The sequence below is a fragment of the Eucyclogobius newberryi genome, unplaced genomic scaffold, assembly GCF_026437365.1.
Source record: "Eucyclogobius newberryi isolate DKJ021-1_F unplaced genomic scaffold, fEucNew1.0.hap1 SCAF_14, whole genome shotgun sequence".
Classification (NCBI taxonomy): Eukaryota; Metazoa; Chordata; class Actinopteri; order Gobiiformes; family Gobiidae; genus Eucyclogobius; species Eucyclogobius newberryi.
In genome coordinates, this window is record NW_027315768.1 from 22,526,875 (window position 1) to 22,542,811 (window position 15,937).

Below are 15,937 nucleotides of genomic sequence, written 5' to 3' on the forward strand. Positions count from 1 at the left end.
TCTCATTTTTTACACTGTACATGCATAATTGGCCTCATTTTTCTGTCTATTAATAAAGTCAATGTGCAGAATAAAACAGCCAAGATGACAATTGTCATTAGAGAATCTCAGTTAAGAATATAGATAATAAATTGACTATAAACCGCAGATGATTTGTATGATTACGTTTGGGATGGAATAATCAGCTCTAAATTGTTTAAAACTGTTAATTCAAGGGAAATGATTTTGATGTTGTCTATAATTTGAGCATCAGTGGACAGAGAGAGCAAAGTATACTAACATCTTTACTTGTCTCCCAGAATGCCTATGTGAACATCAACAGGATCATGTCAGTGGCCAGTCGCTTGGCCGAGGCTGGTCACTACGCCTCGACTCAGATCAAGCAGATCTCAGGTCAGCTGGACCAGAACTGGAAAAGCTTTGCTGCTGCTCTGGATGAACGCTCCTCCATCCTCGCCATGTCCTCTCTCTTTCACCAAAAAGCAGAACAGGTGAGACATGGTTCATTTCGTGATTCTTTTTTACTGACTAAACACACTTTGACCATGTTTTTTTGCAATTAACATAAATGGTTTGGTTATTGAATGCAATATACAGTTTGGAATTGACTTCTTTGATTTATTATTTTTTCTCTGCTTTTTTTGAGTCTGTTGAAAAGTGCTATTCACCGTACTCTGCACGCTCTTTTTTCTTAAAATTGGTTAATCTGTTGTTTTGGCACTTCCAGTCAAATCCGAAAAGTTTTACCACTCAAATATTATACAAAGTAGATTGATTTGTATAAAATGTTCAATGATTATGTGCACAAACAAGACAACAACGCACCATTCCTCTGGGCAGCTTATAAACAGCTTTGTAATTTGTGTAGAACTTGTTTACTGTTGAGATCGGCAGCGTAAGAAAAAATTATACAAGCTGAAATGTTCTGAATGTCTGTCCCCATCTTTCACCCCCTTATCAGTGCTTACTGTCCTGTCCAACGAAGTCTACGCCTGCGGGTCTAAAATACTGTTTGTGTGAAATAAGTCAAGTGTTATATTTTGATCAAATAGAAAGGAATGTTTGAAACCAAAGTCTTCTCATCTCAGGAAGCGATGGGCAAACAGTCCTTTGGGAGCACAGACTCCGCTTTAGGCACCGATTCAGAACATGTTGCATAATTGAGACATCTTTGCGTGTAATTTTATTTAATTGATCAAACGGCTCCTCTGCCACTTCTTGGACGGTTGACATGGCAACAGATCTAGCCGTTTAGATTCCTGCTGCGCTCCTGACATTAGCTACACGTGTACAGTATCAGCTAACAAGTAAAAACAAAGCTTTGATTGAAAAAAAAAAAATCGAATAAGATAAGATATAAGATACCTTCATACCGTGCAATTACTGTCATATTCACACGCAATTAATGTCATATTCATACGCAATTAATGTCATATTCATGTGCATATAACTGATGTAAATAAGAGTGTTTACTTGACCATTATTATTAGTATTATTTGTCTTGTGCCAGCTATTTTTATTTTTATTATTATTTTATTTTATTTTTATTTTCCTCCCTCCATTCCCTATTAAGATATGAGAGGTCCTGTTTACAGGCGTTTTGTTAATACGAGTTTTGTTTATAAGAGTACTTATATTTAAACTTCCTATAAGTTATGTGTCCTTTCCCCCTGTATCTACTGCGTTGTAACACCAACATTTCCCCATGTGTGGACAATAAAGGCATATCTTATCTTCTCTTATCTTATATTTATTTTAATGGCTTGTTTTGTAACTTTTGTGACTATGAATTACTGGTATATTACCTTGTGTATCCATCTCGTTCATTTAGTTCCTGTCTGAAGTGGAAGCCTGGTGCAAAGTGTGCAGTGAAGGAGGTTTGCCCACTGAGATGCAGGAACTAGAACTGGCCATTCACCGCCACCAGAGCCTTTATGAGCAGGTCACGCAGGCCTATACTGAGGTAAAACAACACAACATTCTTGCAGCACTCTTTTTCAATTCCATCTTATCTGATCCATATTCGCACAAGCAAACATCTCAGTTTCAGGCTGTGTTGGTTGAGCTTGGCAGGCGAGCCGCTTTTCTTGTTAACCTGACACACAGCAGAAGTGCTTTTATATGATTTGAAATGTTGTTTTTATGTGGTGAGAATATCTTATAGCTCCGAAAGGCAAGAGGGCGATGCATTTTCTACAGCCTTTACTTTTCTCCTATACTCCTATACGTTTTAGTGTTTAAGACAATTATGTTTCAAAACGTTGAAAATGATAGAAAATGTAATGATTGTTGCAGTGATGTGGTGCATAGTTACAGGCGTGGTTTGCAAACAAAGCATGATTTGGTTGTTAGGTGTATTTCTATTTTAACCTGTTTATTTATGTAGGTGAGTCAGGATGGTAAAGCCCTGCTGGACGTTCTCCAAAGGCCCCTGAGTCCTGGCAACTCCGAGTCGCTGACGGCAACTGCAAATTACTCCAAAGCGGTGAGACTTGACTTTTTATCCCAATTAAAAAAGGGTATTTAGAGAAACATGAGGATTATGCTTTATCCTGAGGAAACAATAAAATGTCTACTGTTTCTCTTCTTGATTGTACCAACACCTCTTCCCTGTGACCACTGTAACTTGAACAGGATTTGTTTAGTTCACTTAACATCACCGTGTTGTTTCATATTGTGTCTTAAAACACAGGTTGCTATTGTTCTTTTTTATTTATGTTTTTGTAGCACTCATGCATCATACAGAGATATAACTGATCAGGTATCCTCACAACACATGCCATTAAAGTTCACTTCAAAGTATACTGCGAAATTGTAGTCAACTTTATTAATGAAACCATTGACTTCATTTTACTTTTCCACAAAGTCAAATGATTAAGGTATGCACTATTTCATTTGAGCTGTCACCATCTATTAGTCTTACTGTCTACCGCCCCGCTTAACTAATTGTAATAATGAGGCTTCATTCTTGATTTGAATTTCACTGACATGATCTGCATCTACAGTTCTGAAATGAAATATTCCATTTCATGTGGTGGAAAATATCTCCTTGTACAATGTCAGTTTGTGAATAGTATAAGTTGGAGACATTTATTTTTTAAGATTCTTATCCAAATCATTGGAAATCCATGACAAAAGTAGTTTTATATTTGGCAAAGGAAATTAAAAATACTATTTGTGTTGTATTATATCATATAGATTATAATAATGTTAATACAGAGATGGGGAAAAAGTATTAGGATATCTGTTTAGGAGTAATACAGTGGGTTCATTTTCAGTTTGTACCAGCAGATGTTTTTTAATAACGTTAGAATAGACATTACAATTTGAATACTGATATTCCATACTCGAATATGGGCTGTACCTGTTCTGTCTGGTTTCCTGTAGGTTCACTGTATCCTGGACGTGGTTCATGAGGTCCTCCATCATCAGCGGCGTCTGGAGAATATTTGGCAGCACCGAAAAGTGCGACTGCACCAGAGGCTGCAGCTGTGTGTGTTTCAGCAGGATGTACAACAGGTACTTCTATTTATAGCACGCTGCGACAGGAACAGGTGGCGGGACTGAAAATAGCAAGAACAAATCGGATGTGAGTGGATATTTTTAGAGCTGTTGGGGGTATTATTGTCCTGGAGCAGAAGGTTAAAACAAGTCAAACAGAACCCTGCATAATTGGGTCAGTAGTCCTTCTTTCCCACAATTCTAGGATTCACTCAAACCACAGTGGAGCGTGTAATCTTTTATGCAAGCGTGTAATCAAGTCAGGAGACAACTATGTGTGATAAACTTTACCCAAACAGCAGTGAAAATCACAGATGTTACTTTTGACTCAAAAAGGGATAAAGCATAATACCTTTACTCACATAAACTCTGAAGTACCTTTTCTTTTTTGGAGAAATAGTAAGTATAAATGTGTAAATAATTAAACTCTATTGTAGTATTATCCATGGGTATTGTGGAAGTAGTGATATACACGATAACAATATTGTCGATTATTGGGTTCATTGATAATCATGATTATTCAGGTATCAATATAATCATAAGAACTGTGAATTGTAGGCAGCAGAGTAAGTAATATCAGTTCAATCTAAACTCCAAAGAGTCAAACTACATGTAAAGTACTTTTTTATCTTCCCGTTTATACATTTTTAATTCAGAAAGTCGGATTTCATAAAGGATTTCACTGTTTGGTCTTAGTGACAATAATTGAGAATAATCATGGAATCGTGATGCATTAGTTGATATATATATAGTCCAAATTTGCTTTTAAAATCTCTGCTCTCTGTATAAGTTTAAACTGCTTTGTCACATGCCATTTCTTTATTTTTCTTTCGTACCAATTTCTTTTCAATTTTCTTTTTCATCAATGTGATATGTTTGGAAAGGCATCAACCCAGATTCCTGGAAGCTGAATATAGGGGCTTAAGATTTAAGATTTAGCTTGATGTATTTCATGAGAGTTATTTTTAGCCACCACTGAGACTGTCATCGTGAGTGGAGTGGAGAGTTTTCTGTTATTACACTTCTTTTAATGCGATTGTGAGACTGTGAGTAATGCAACCGGGTGAAATGAAAGGCTCCCGGCTTCTGGAAACTCACTGGAGCAAAGTCACTTTGGGACAGCCTCAAGTCGTCTTTCAGTTGAATTATGTGTTGGTTTTTAATTTGCGTCTCAAAGGGCCACATGCTGTAGGTCACCCATACTAAAGAGGATTGTGGTAAAGTGACCAATTTAGGTATTAGGGGTTATAATTAGTGTGCAATAATAATTTCTTACAAAAAAAACAACCACACTTAAGTAACTCTTTCCATTAAAAGTAGAAACATTGTATGCTTTGAATCGGCCTTAACACTAAAAGTATATAGTTTGACATCGGTAATAAATCTGTCCCACAGCTGCTGCTACACTAAACCAAACCTGTTTTGAGGTCATCTCCTGTAAGACTCCGGTAGCATACAGAATTGACTTTGCATTGTAACTCAAATCTTTGTGGATGTTTTGTGTAGAAGAAGTTCCAGAGGGAGAAAAATTGGGCATGAGGCCGACTGCAAATCTTCTGATGAATGCATAAGTATAAGCGCCATGCAAACGTTTATACGTCCCCCACGAGGGAGCCAAAGAGTTGGAGACAATGAAACAATTGAATACGGAGGGAATAAGAGATCATATCAGTAGGTTATAAATTCATCCAGAAAGAGCCTTTGCCAAGTGTAATCGTCATGCATCACTTTGTATGGGACTCCCGGGACAGACAATGGAGACACTTGTACACAGAAGGAAGGTTAAGAGACGAAGTGAAAGTGAGAACAACTAGCGGGAGAGAGAGCCAGCTCGCAGCAATGGTCTATAAATCAAAGAAAACGGGGCTATTCCAGGCACAGGTCGTAACGCTACACAGTATAAACGTGACCCCAGAGGGAGAGATGCCGGAGTGAAGCCCCGGATTGGAGCTTATTAGGTGTGCGGTTTTATTTGGCAGATGGTCCAGCTGCAGTCGTGCTACAGTCCGCCCCGACCTTACTTTGACCTCTTTCCGTGGCAACGGCAGGACTGACTTCACTGCTCTGAGGTCATAGATTACGGCACGTTTAAAGCCCTGAGATTTTACTCCTTAAAAGCCCACAAATCAGCGCAGAAGCCGGCGGGGTAATGCTGTTTTCAAGAAGATGGTTGTTTTTGAGGCAATACAGAGCTGTGATAAAGTATTAGTTTGGTAATTCAGTCTGAGGGCTTCAGTTAGCGCCAATCAGCCTGAGGTTAAAGCCATTCATTCATTAATAATTCAAGATACAGACAAAACATGAAAATAGATTTGAATATTCATGTATATATATAAATCAAGCGTGGCATAATGGTCACTGATTGTTGCTTGATGAGGGTTTGATAGTAACTAGAAAAGAGCAATTGTTCCAAAAGCAATTGTTCAGAGCATTGCGTTTTGGTCTTTTAGTGATCAGTATGGCTTTAAAGTGCTGTACATTATATATCACAACATTATTTAGATTGCAATATTGGCTGAGGAAATAATCGATAGCGCAATAACACCAAGGCCCTTTATCTGACAGAAATGCACAGTTTTTAATTTTAAAATGTTGAAACAGCCTGATTTTATTCATGATTCATCTAAATTAAGCTTGATTTAGTGTTAGTTTTGTCTCTTTTAAGTTGTTACTTTGACAAATATATTATGGCATTAACATATTTATCATTTTGGTTTTAATGCAACTGAAATTATTGTGTCAAAAAGAATGTTAAATTATTGCAATGGTTATAAGTTATGATTAAATAAGTTATCACAGCGCTTTACATGAGCACTATGTAACTTCTCTGTAACACCCTCTTGACTCCATAGAGATTATTTCTTTGCCTGGAATGTTCCACAGTATGGCAACAAACCTTTATTCAATTACAGCTGTTGTTCATGAATACCTTAAACATGCATTCTTATTGTGTGAGAGATATATGTGTTTAATCCAATACTGTGGAACCTTCTTAGCAAAGCAATGACAGAAAGAAAGAAAGTTACATAGTGCACCTTTTTCATGGATGGAAGGCACAAAAGTGATCTGAGGCAAGAACTTCCCGGTTTCGACCGGGCTGGGTCTTTCTTGTGATTTCCTCTGAGCGTTATGGATTCTCCCAAAAACAAACCCCAAAAACAGGAGCGTCCTAGTGTTCCAGCAAGGTACTGGTGCCCATAACCTCAGAGGGCCTGGCCAGAGCAGACAAATTTACCAATGAGGGTAAAGTCTACAAATAAAGTCTACAAATACAAATTCTAGTGATTCTGAGTTATGAAAAATGGTGCGTCATGTAGGAAGTTGCATATGATTTAATAACAATGAATGCGTAATACATGTATTATAAAGGTGTAATAAGGAATGGTCCAGATTGTATTCTTCTCCACCATCTATTCTTCAGTTTCTTTGATAGTCATCTAATACAGTATTAATCCTTCTGAGCAGCTGTGACCTAATTTCTCAGACCGATCATGAAGGTTTCATCTGCCCCATTCTTAATTCATGAGACTTGAGACCATTTTGTGCAGCTGTGTGTGGATCTGAGCTTCCAGGAGCTGAAGGCAGGGACGTGGGTGCTAATCACTATCGTGATCGAATTGTAATTGCAATTTTTGTTCATTACTTCATTAGTTCATAATTTTCTTCTCTCACATGTTAATCCACCTGGTTACATGGAACACTTTGAACAGAATCCTACAGTTTGGACAAAATCGAATTACAATTGCAATACTAAATACAATACAAAATGTTTTTGTAAATATGTTTTATCGCGATAGAATTTTTGTGTCAAAATGGTGCAGCTGTACTACTCACAATGCCCCTTGTTGTGCAGGTGATGGACTGGATCGAGAACCATGGAGAGGCCTTCCTCAGTAAGCACACTGGAGTGGGCAAGTCCCTCCACAGAGCGCGGGCCCTGCAGAAGAGGCATGACGACTTTGAAGATGTTGCTCAGGTGAGTATTTTGTCATGCGTTCATTAAAAACTGTGATTTTTAACTCTAAAAAGCACTTATATTATAATATTGTGAATAAAAAGTAGGTCTACTCAAGTAACTCAAAGAATACAGTTGGAGTCCAGTTCAACGTCTGAATGTTTTTTTAATCAAATAAGCTTGAACAGAAGTTCTACAGCTGGTGTATGGTGCTATGTAACAAATGTTTGTAAAACAGCAAGAGGCAAATTGTTGTACTTTTTTTTTTTGTCATGTTTTGCTTTGTGGACATTATTGCAAAAATGTTTTAGTAACGGCCGTTTGTTTCAGGATTTATTGTGTTCAGTCCAAAACAAAAGCTTCTTCCAAACATTAAAATTGTAATACTATGTTAATTCCTTCATTTCTCCCGCTTGTGATGACTGTGTTGTATATGAAATGCCTGTGTGCTGGCCTCAAATACATCTGTTAGTCATCAGCTTTGATTAATCCCAAATTTTCAAAACCATGGTCCTGCCCGGTAGTGGCATGAGGCATGCCTCTGCAGAACCATTTATGGTCACGGCTCTTTCCTGAAAGATCTGCAAAAGATGTTATCTTTCCCACAAGCATTCACTTTTAAACTTATTTGACACACCTTTAAAAAAGCTACGTTTTGAGTTGAGTTTGAGTATTGCGTCCGTCCGGTTAAGTCATAAAACAATATGATATATGAGCAAAGGTTTCAGAGACCTCAAAACAGTGCACTCTCCATGTGGAATGAGTTATATATGTTCACCTCAGTAAAGGATTCATGTTTTGTTTGCTTTAGTGGTTCAGTGGTTTCTCCCTGTGACCCCTATTTTGCCCTAAAGTTCTTCTCCTACCTGAGAAGCTACTGTTTTATAAGGAAACATATTATTATTTTGCTTAATTAAGATATTATAGAAAATGTATGATTGTAATATACTTAAGTAATTAACATGTTCACACAATCTAGTTTACACCTCTTTCTACCCAGTAAGAATCTTTGGGGCTCAAATTTAAGTCCTGATCCCCATGGGTGAGAATGGCTTTCATCCTTCCAAATAAATGGTGTGATTTTTAGTGCTTGTTTTGATACACATAACCCATATTGCAGATTAATAACCAGTAAAAAGCTACACAGAAACCATTAGCAATATTACATACCAATGTGATGAGGTTGAGTCTGTTATCACGTTCCATCAGCACAGTGCCCCAAACCAGTCATACAGCAAATGGTGATAATCTCTTCTGTGTTTAATCTACCACCTAATCTCTCTGCTGTTCAACTGTAAATATTCTCTTTGTCAGTTATATTCTTCTTTATATCAATACTTATGTATCTTTTTCTTCCACATAGAATACATACACCAACGCAGACAAGTTGTTGGAGGCAGCGGAGCAGCTTGCTCAAACAGGAGAGTGTGATCCAGAGGAGATCTATAAAGCCGCTCGACACTTAGAGGTCCGAATCCAAGACTTTGTTCGGCGAGTGGAGCATAGGAAGCTGCTGCTCGATATGTCTGTCTCCTTTCACACACACACCAAAGAGGCGAGTGACACGTGTACAGAGAAAATCAAACTATAGATTTGTTCTGATTTTGACTTTTGTCTATGAGCTTTCTCCACCTCTCAAAGCTTTTCAAAGATGGCATTTCTCATCACAGAGTATTTGTTGTCTGTGTTTGTAGCTGTGGTCGTGGATGGAGGAGCTACAGAAGCAGCTGTTGGACGATGTGTGCTGTGATTCAGTGGACTCGGTTCAAACACTGATCCAACAGTTTCAGCAGCAGCAGACCGCCACACTGGAGGCTACGCTCAACGTCATCAAAGAGGGAGAGGAGTTAATACAACAGCTCAGGTAGTTCATTTGCATTTGATAGATTTAGGGCAAGTTCATCCCAGGGTTCAAATTTAAAGATAATAAAATATTAGTTGTTCATAATTTAAATGTGTACTAAATTGTTGATGAAATTGACACCCCTGCATCATGCCTTTTGGGTGTGGGACCCCATTGCGTGTGGTGTAATATCTCCCTCTGTCTCTCCCTGCACAGAGATGCAGCCATGTCCACCAATAAAACACCGCACTGCAGTTCCATTGCACACATCCAGGGGGTGCTGCAGCAGTTGGACGAGGCCCAGGGTCAGATGGAAGAGCTATTCCATGAGCGCAAAATCAAACTCGACATCTTCTTACAATTACGCATTTTTGAGCAGTACACTATTGAGGTAATACACATGTTCATATGTGAACCGTTGCTCCACCAACTTGTGAGGCTTGATACAGACTTTAAATATTGATCTTGGCTTCGGCAAAGGTTAGTTATTGGCTTCAACGGTGATACAAATATTGGATTCTGTATCTGCTGGGAAAAAAATATATATTGGACTATTCTTAAAAGAGATGTATTATGCAAAACTGACTTTCATGAGCGTTAAACCATGTAGTAACATTATTAAGTTAGTTAGAGTGGCATTTTGAGTGATTTATGTGTCTTTGAGTAATCCTGCTGAATTTCTTTCGTGTTCACCAGCTTTGTACATAGTCATGAAGGAATGGTTTTGTTTTTTTAAATGAACGCGTAAATTAAAATCTGCTGCTTGCTATAGTTGTGAAATGCCACTATGAAGGGGCGGGGATTCTCACATTTGAACAGAAAGTCAAGCAGTATTAAATCAATATTGCAGATAAAAATGAACAAACTGTAAAATAATGATCTTTATGTGATAATTTATGACTAGATACCAGAAAAAAAAACCTATACATATCTTCTTAAATATTGATTCATGTATTGTACTCTTGCAGGTGACTTCAGAATTGGACGCCTGGAACGAGGACCTGTCCCGGCAGCTGAGTGACACTGGCCGCTCTGGTGGGGGCAGTGGCAGCAGCACTGGCGGGAGCAGCTCTTCCTCTGGAAGCTCTGAGGACATCGCTCTGGCCGAACAGAGACTCAAACGACACGCGGAAAGAAAAGCCGCAATGAACAACATGACGTATGAAGTGATGCAACAAGGCCAAGACCTTCACCAATACATCATGGAGGTCCAGGCTTCAGGTAATATTGTGCACATACATTTAGTTTATCTCTGTTGACATAGTCTCACGCACGGAAGCTGATCTTGCCAATTGTAGGGCATATTCAACACTGAACCAGGGGAAATGAAGTATAAAATGGAGAAAGTACATTTGTTTGCTCTGTCATTAACTGTTATCTCAAAGAACAGCAGGTAGTAGGGACCGAATTGGGTTAAATAACCACACACAACACTGTAAAATCCTCTTAAAAATTCACAGCTTTAGGATAGATTGAATAGATTTGGGCAGCGTCCCTTTGGCTGTGGTCAATCTGCCCCCTGGTGTTGGACATCGGTACAGCCATGTTGAGAGTGAATCTTCCAATTTGTTTTTATTGTGTGTATCATTTTTTGACAATTGCACTAAGGCATAAAGTTTCTGCAATCAAATAAAAACAAAACTGAACAACACACAAGTCAACATAATCTGTATAACTGTATTGTGTATGTAATTATGTTTTTTGCTTCTTGTGTAAGGGATTGAGCTGACTGGAGAGAAGGACATGGACTTGGCAGCTCAGGTTCAGGAGCTGCTGGAGTTTCTTCATGATAAACAGCAGGAAGTGGACCTTAGTGCGCAACACAATCACACCAGGCTGGAGCAGATCTTACAACTGCGCCACCTTCAGGCCGAAGTTAGACAGGTACCGTCCATACTGTAATTTCTATTCACTATTCTGTCTATTGTTTGAAGCGGAGCAATTTCTTTGATTCTTTGATCTTTTGCTCCCAATCTGACAATGAGCTAAATCTTTAAAGGGGTTACAAACACTTATTGGCCAGACTTCACTAGACACAAAGGAAGTGATTCGGGGAGAACATCAACACCCGCGCTCATGATTCTGATGGGGCAAAGATGTTTTGTGCCTTGTTTTTATGAATCTGTTGCAGCTGTGAATATAAATGTGCTGAGAGCTGAAACAGGAAGTAGACTGCTGCTTGAGATGGAGAAATTTAAATTATTAATGAGACCATTGGCAACAGGGTAATACAGCTTGCACAGCACAATTAAATCTTCACCCTCGTATTTTATACCCTCTCCATTTAAGTTATTATTGTTTTAAACTAGTAGGTCTATCATAAGTTTGACTATAAGAGCATCTAATCCTGTTAATTATGTTCAAATATATGTAATGTTTATTCTCTGGCTCATTCCATGTTCAGGATAACTTAAGTCCAAGGTTTTGTTCTGGTCGAGTTCTGTACACTATTATTTCTAGTCCTGGATCGGGCCTAGACTATAGAAGTTGGCACTCGATATGAAAAGTTGAATGATCTCTGGTCTTGTGTCTTCTCGGTTGACTAGGTGCTGGGTTGGATCCGTAACGGCGAGTCCATGCTGAATGCCAGTATGGTGAATGCCAGCTCCCTGTCTGAAGCTGAGCAGCTGCAGAGGGAGCACGAGCAGTTCCAGATGGCTATAGAGGTACATACGACCCAATTATTCCTGCTCTAAACAGGCTCTGCTATTAATGATTTCAGTGTGTTTGAATAGCAGCAGATGGATTTGCACACAATACACGTCACAGTTCTTATATGAACCAGAGTAGCTGCATAACTATATCACATTGCGTTCATTTTGAAAAGAAGCAGATGTTATTTGCGCAATATAGTACTTTCCCTGTGTAACATAGAGTCTGCACAAATGTTTAATCTGAATACAAATTAATCATTTAAATAGCCTTGACTACTTTACTGTACGATCCTGTAAAATGCAAAGCTATAAACAGAATATATTGGAAAACATTGCCTTAAACTAATTTGGTCTTTTAAATGTTTTCACTTGAGTGTGTGTAATCTCTCTCTCATTGGTAAAACCCCATCAGTCAGCACTGTCCCACACAAATGCATGATCCTGGCTCTGGCCCAGCGTCTGCATTTTGGCCTGAATTCAACTCCAGTGAGACTCAGATTGGATTGAGAGTGTCCCGACATGAGGCACAACCTGCATACTCTATTAGAGTGATGCAATACAGCATTAGCTAATGCACTGGACACACACACGGCCATTACTCCAACTGTCTTTATGTAATTGAGTTCTGTTTTATATTCAACAGTGAAACACTCCGACCCAAGAATTAATGTCAATTTGAAATAATAAACCCCTTTCCCTTGATGACTTACCCTTTATTTATATGTTCACAATACTTGAATGTGTGGAAATAATTCAAGAACTCTACATGAATTATACTGTACATGATTAATTGTTATTGTATTTGCCTAATTAAATGCAATCTCTGTACTTATAATTAAATGTTGCTATTTCAAAATATGAAAAAATACAGTATTTATAAGTTTCCCTCTCTTGCAGTCTCTTTTCCATGCCAACTCTCTTCAAAAGACCCATCAAAGTGCCCTGCAAGTTCAGCAAAAAGCAGAGGTAGATTAAATCATTCTTCAGTGTGACATGTTTGACATTGACACAGCGAGTCACCTATTCTTTCTCTGCCACAGATTTTGCTCCAAGCAGGTCACTACGATCCCGAGGCCATCCGAAACTGTGCCGAGAAAGTGGCAGTGCACTGGCAGCAGCTCATGCTCAAGATGGAAGACCGCCTCAAACTGGTCAATGCTTCTGTGGCCTTTTACAAGACGTCTGAACAGGTTAGAGAGGATAAGGATCTCCAAATATAACATAGGCCCCCCACAAAGCCAGAAATGATTATAATACATGCATTTGTGTTCAGGTATGTAGCGTGCTGGAGAGCTTGGAGCAGGAATATCGCCGTGATGAGGACTGGTGTGCAACTCACGAGAAACTGGGAGCCACAACGGAGGTGGACCATCTACTTCCTCTGATCAGCAAACACCTGGAGCAAAAAGAGGCATTTCTCAAGGTAAAGTGACACACACACACACACACACACACACATACACACACCTAAAGTTTCAAAACGTGTATGACCTTCAAAGTACAAATATCCGCTCAATATGGCTCATGCTGTCCCACATGTGGCACTTGGCGCTACCTGCTTTGAATAATGCATGATCATTTGGGCTCGGCTGTGTGTGTGCTGTTTGTTAATGCCTTTGATTGGGCGTCCCAGGCGTGCACTCTGGCCCGGAGGAACGCAGAGGTGTTTCTGAAGTACATCCACAGGAACAATGTGAGCCTGCCCGGAGCTGCCAGCCACGCCAGAGGACCCGAGCAGCAGGTCAAAGGTGAGAAGTGAGCACAATTGTTACACCTGTACTCGCTGTGTGCACCTGGCGATGAAAGTCCTGCTATCTACTGGTGACTCAATATTGTGGGTTGATATGTTGAATGTTCTGTCGAGGGAAAGTAATATGATATATGGACTAAACAGTTGGTCCAGTTGTTTAATATACATTCACTACAGTTCATACATTAGGGAGCAGCAGCTTAGTTGGTATTAGCGATTGTCTACTGACATTAAGGTCAGTGTTTCAATGCCTGCTCCTTGTTGTGTCTTTAGGGAAGAGTAAAGACACAATACTAGTGATCGCTCTGGTACCTCATGAACTACTGCAGCCCAATTAACAATAGACAATACATTTTAAGTGTTAAGTAACAATATCTCCAATTTGAAAATGTGTCAAATAGTTATTTTGAATCCATCTTCTACATTTACTTATTATCCATGAAAATAATGTTGAGGGAATTTTGTGTAAATATGAATTTGGCTTTTGAAAGTATTGCTCATTACAAAGAGTAAACTGCAAACAATAATCGATAATCATTCATATTTAGGTCACAATACTAAATACTAATCAATGTGTATCAATATTTTAGAAGCTAAATTAAGTCATTTTAATTCAGTCTGTACTCCAAAGAAAGTACATTTTAATGTATAGTGTTATGTAACGGTTTATGTCATAATAACATAGATATTTGTGTTCAGAAAGTTTGATTTCAAAAACATACTATTGGAACAGTAATGTATTAGCATGAAAGAAAATTAAGGATTTGATTTAATTTCAATTGAATAATCATGACTAATCGTTATATCATGATCCTCACAATAATCTTAACTCTCAGTTCAGAATCGTGACTTTCCTACTGGAAATCTTTTTAACCTAATTTCGTTTTTCATTGACTGTTTAACAATAAATCACTGACTCAGATGATGTGTTGACAAGGGTAATAGAATGTCCCTTTGGTGTGTGTGTGTGTGTGTGTGTGTGTGTGCATGTGCGTGTGTGTGTAGCCATTCTGAACGAACTGCTGCAGAGAGAAAACAGAGTCCTTCACTTCTGGACTCTGAAGAAACGCCGCCTGGACCAATGTCAGCAGTATGTGATGTTTGAACGCAGCGCCAAACAGGTTAGAAAATCTGCATGTGTCACAGTGGAGCAGAAATACAGATGGTGAATGATGGCTTATGGGAGAAGTAGTGATCTAAAATACATCTGTTTTATTTTAGTCACAGACAATGAGGAAAATGTGTTGCCTTTAGATTGGAAAACCGTCTTATGTGTTTGTGCAGGCTCTCGGCTGGATTCAGGAGACAGGAGAAGTTTACCTGGCCACGCACACGTCACCTGGAGACAGTAGTGAGGAAACACAGCAGCTTCTCAATAACTTCCATCACTTCAGGCTCTCTGCCAAGGTACATGGCAAAATAACATGAAACTAGAAGCAAGAAGCCACTGCGAGTGACTGCGGGTGACTGCGGGTGACTGCGGGTGACTGCGAGTGACTGCGGGTGACTGCGAGTGACTGCGAGTGACTGCGGGTGACTGCGCGTGACTGCGGGTGACTGCGAGTGACTGCGGGTGACTGCGAGTGACTGCGGGTGACTGCGGGTGACTAAGAGTGTGACTGCGAGTGACTGCGGGTGACTGCGAGTGACTGCGGGTGACTGCGAGTGACTGCGGGTGACTGCGGGTGACTGCGAGTGTGACTGCGAGTGACTGCGGGTGACTGCGAGTGTGACTGCGAGTGACTGCGGGTGACTGCGAGTGACTGCGGGTGACTGCGGGTGACTGCGAGTGACTGCGGGTGACTGCGGGTGACTGCGAGTGTGACTGCGAGTGACTGCGGGTGACTGCGAGTGACTGCGAGTGACTGCGGGTGACTGCGGGTGACTGCGAGTGACTGCGGGTGACTGCGAGTGTGACTGCGAGTGACTGCGGGTGACTGCGGGTGACTGCGGGTGACTGCGGGTGACTGCGAGTGACTGCGGGTGACTGCGAGTGACTGCGGGTGACTGCGGGTGACTGCGAGTGACTGCGGGTGACTGCGGGTGACTGCGGGTGACTGCGGGTGTGACTGCGGGTGACTGCGGGTGACTGCGGGTGTGACTGCGGGTGACTGCGAGTGACTGCGGGTGACTGCGGGTGACTGCGAGTGTGACTGCGGGTGACTGCGAGTAATAATAATAATAATAATAACTTTTATTTATATAGCGCTTTTCAGTGACCCAAAGACGCTGAA

General features: G+C 40.0%; 1 protein-coding gene across 3 annotated transcripts in view; it reads left to right on the forward strand.

Annotated features, from left to right (window-relative positions):
• The window catches only part of kalrna (kalirin RhoGEF kinase a), a 96,121-nt gene that overhangs the window by 46,013 nt on the left and 34,171 nt on the right, over positions 1 to 15,937 (forward strand). For all 3 annotated transcript variants that reach the window (XM_072445018.1, XM_072445016.1, XM_072445017.1), the window contains exons 10-26: positions 300 to 491; positions 1,832 to 1,963; positions 2,387 to 2,485; positions 3,388 to 3,519; positions 7,355 to 7,477; positions 8,820 to 9,011; positions 9,151 to 9,320; positions 9,516 to 9,690; positions 10,268 to 10,520; positions 11,017 to 11,183; positions 11,846 to 11,965; positions 12,851 to 12,919; positions 12,994 to 13,143; positions 13,227 to 13,376; positions 13,587 to 13,701; positions 14,709 to 14,824; positions 14,988 to 15,110. In XM_072445018.1, coding sequence (XP_072301119.1) covers positions 300 to 491; positions 1,832 to 1,963; positions 2,387 to 2,485; positions 3,388 to 3,519; positions 7,355 to 7,477; positions 8,820 to 9,011; positions 9,151 to 9,320; positions 9,516 to 9,690; positions 10,268 to 10,520; positions 11,017 to 11,183; positions 11,846 to 11,965; positions 12,851 to 12,919; positions 12,994 to 13,143; positions 13,227 to 13,376; positions 13,587 to 13,701; positions 14,709 to 14,824; positions 14,988 to 15,110 — 2,478 coding nt within the window. The remainder of the gene's footprint in view (positions 1 to 299; positions 492 to 1,831; positions 1,964 to 2,386; positions 2,486 to 3,387; positions 3,520 to 7,354; positions 7,478 to 8,819; positions 9,012 to 9,150; positions 9,321 to 9,515; positions 9,691 to 10,267; positions 10,521 to 11,016; positions 11,184 to 11,845; positions 11,966 to 12,850; positions 12,920 to 12,993; positions 13,144 to 13,226; positions 13,377 to 13,586; positions 13,702 to 14,708; positions 14,825 to 14,987; positions 15,111 to 15,937) is intronic.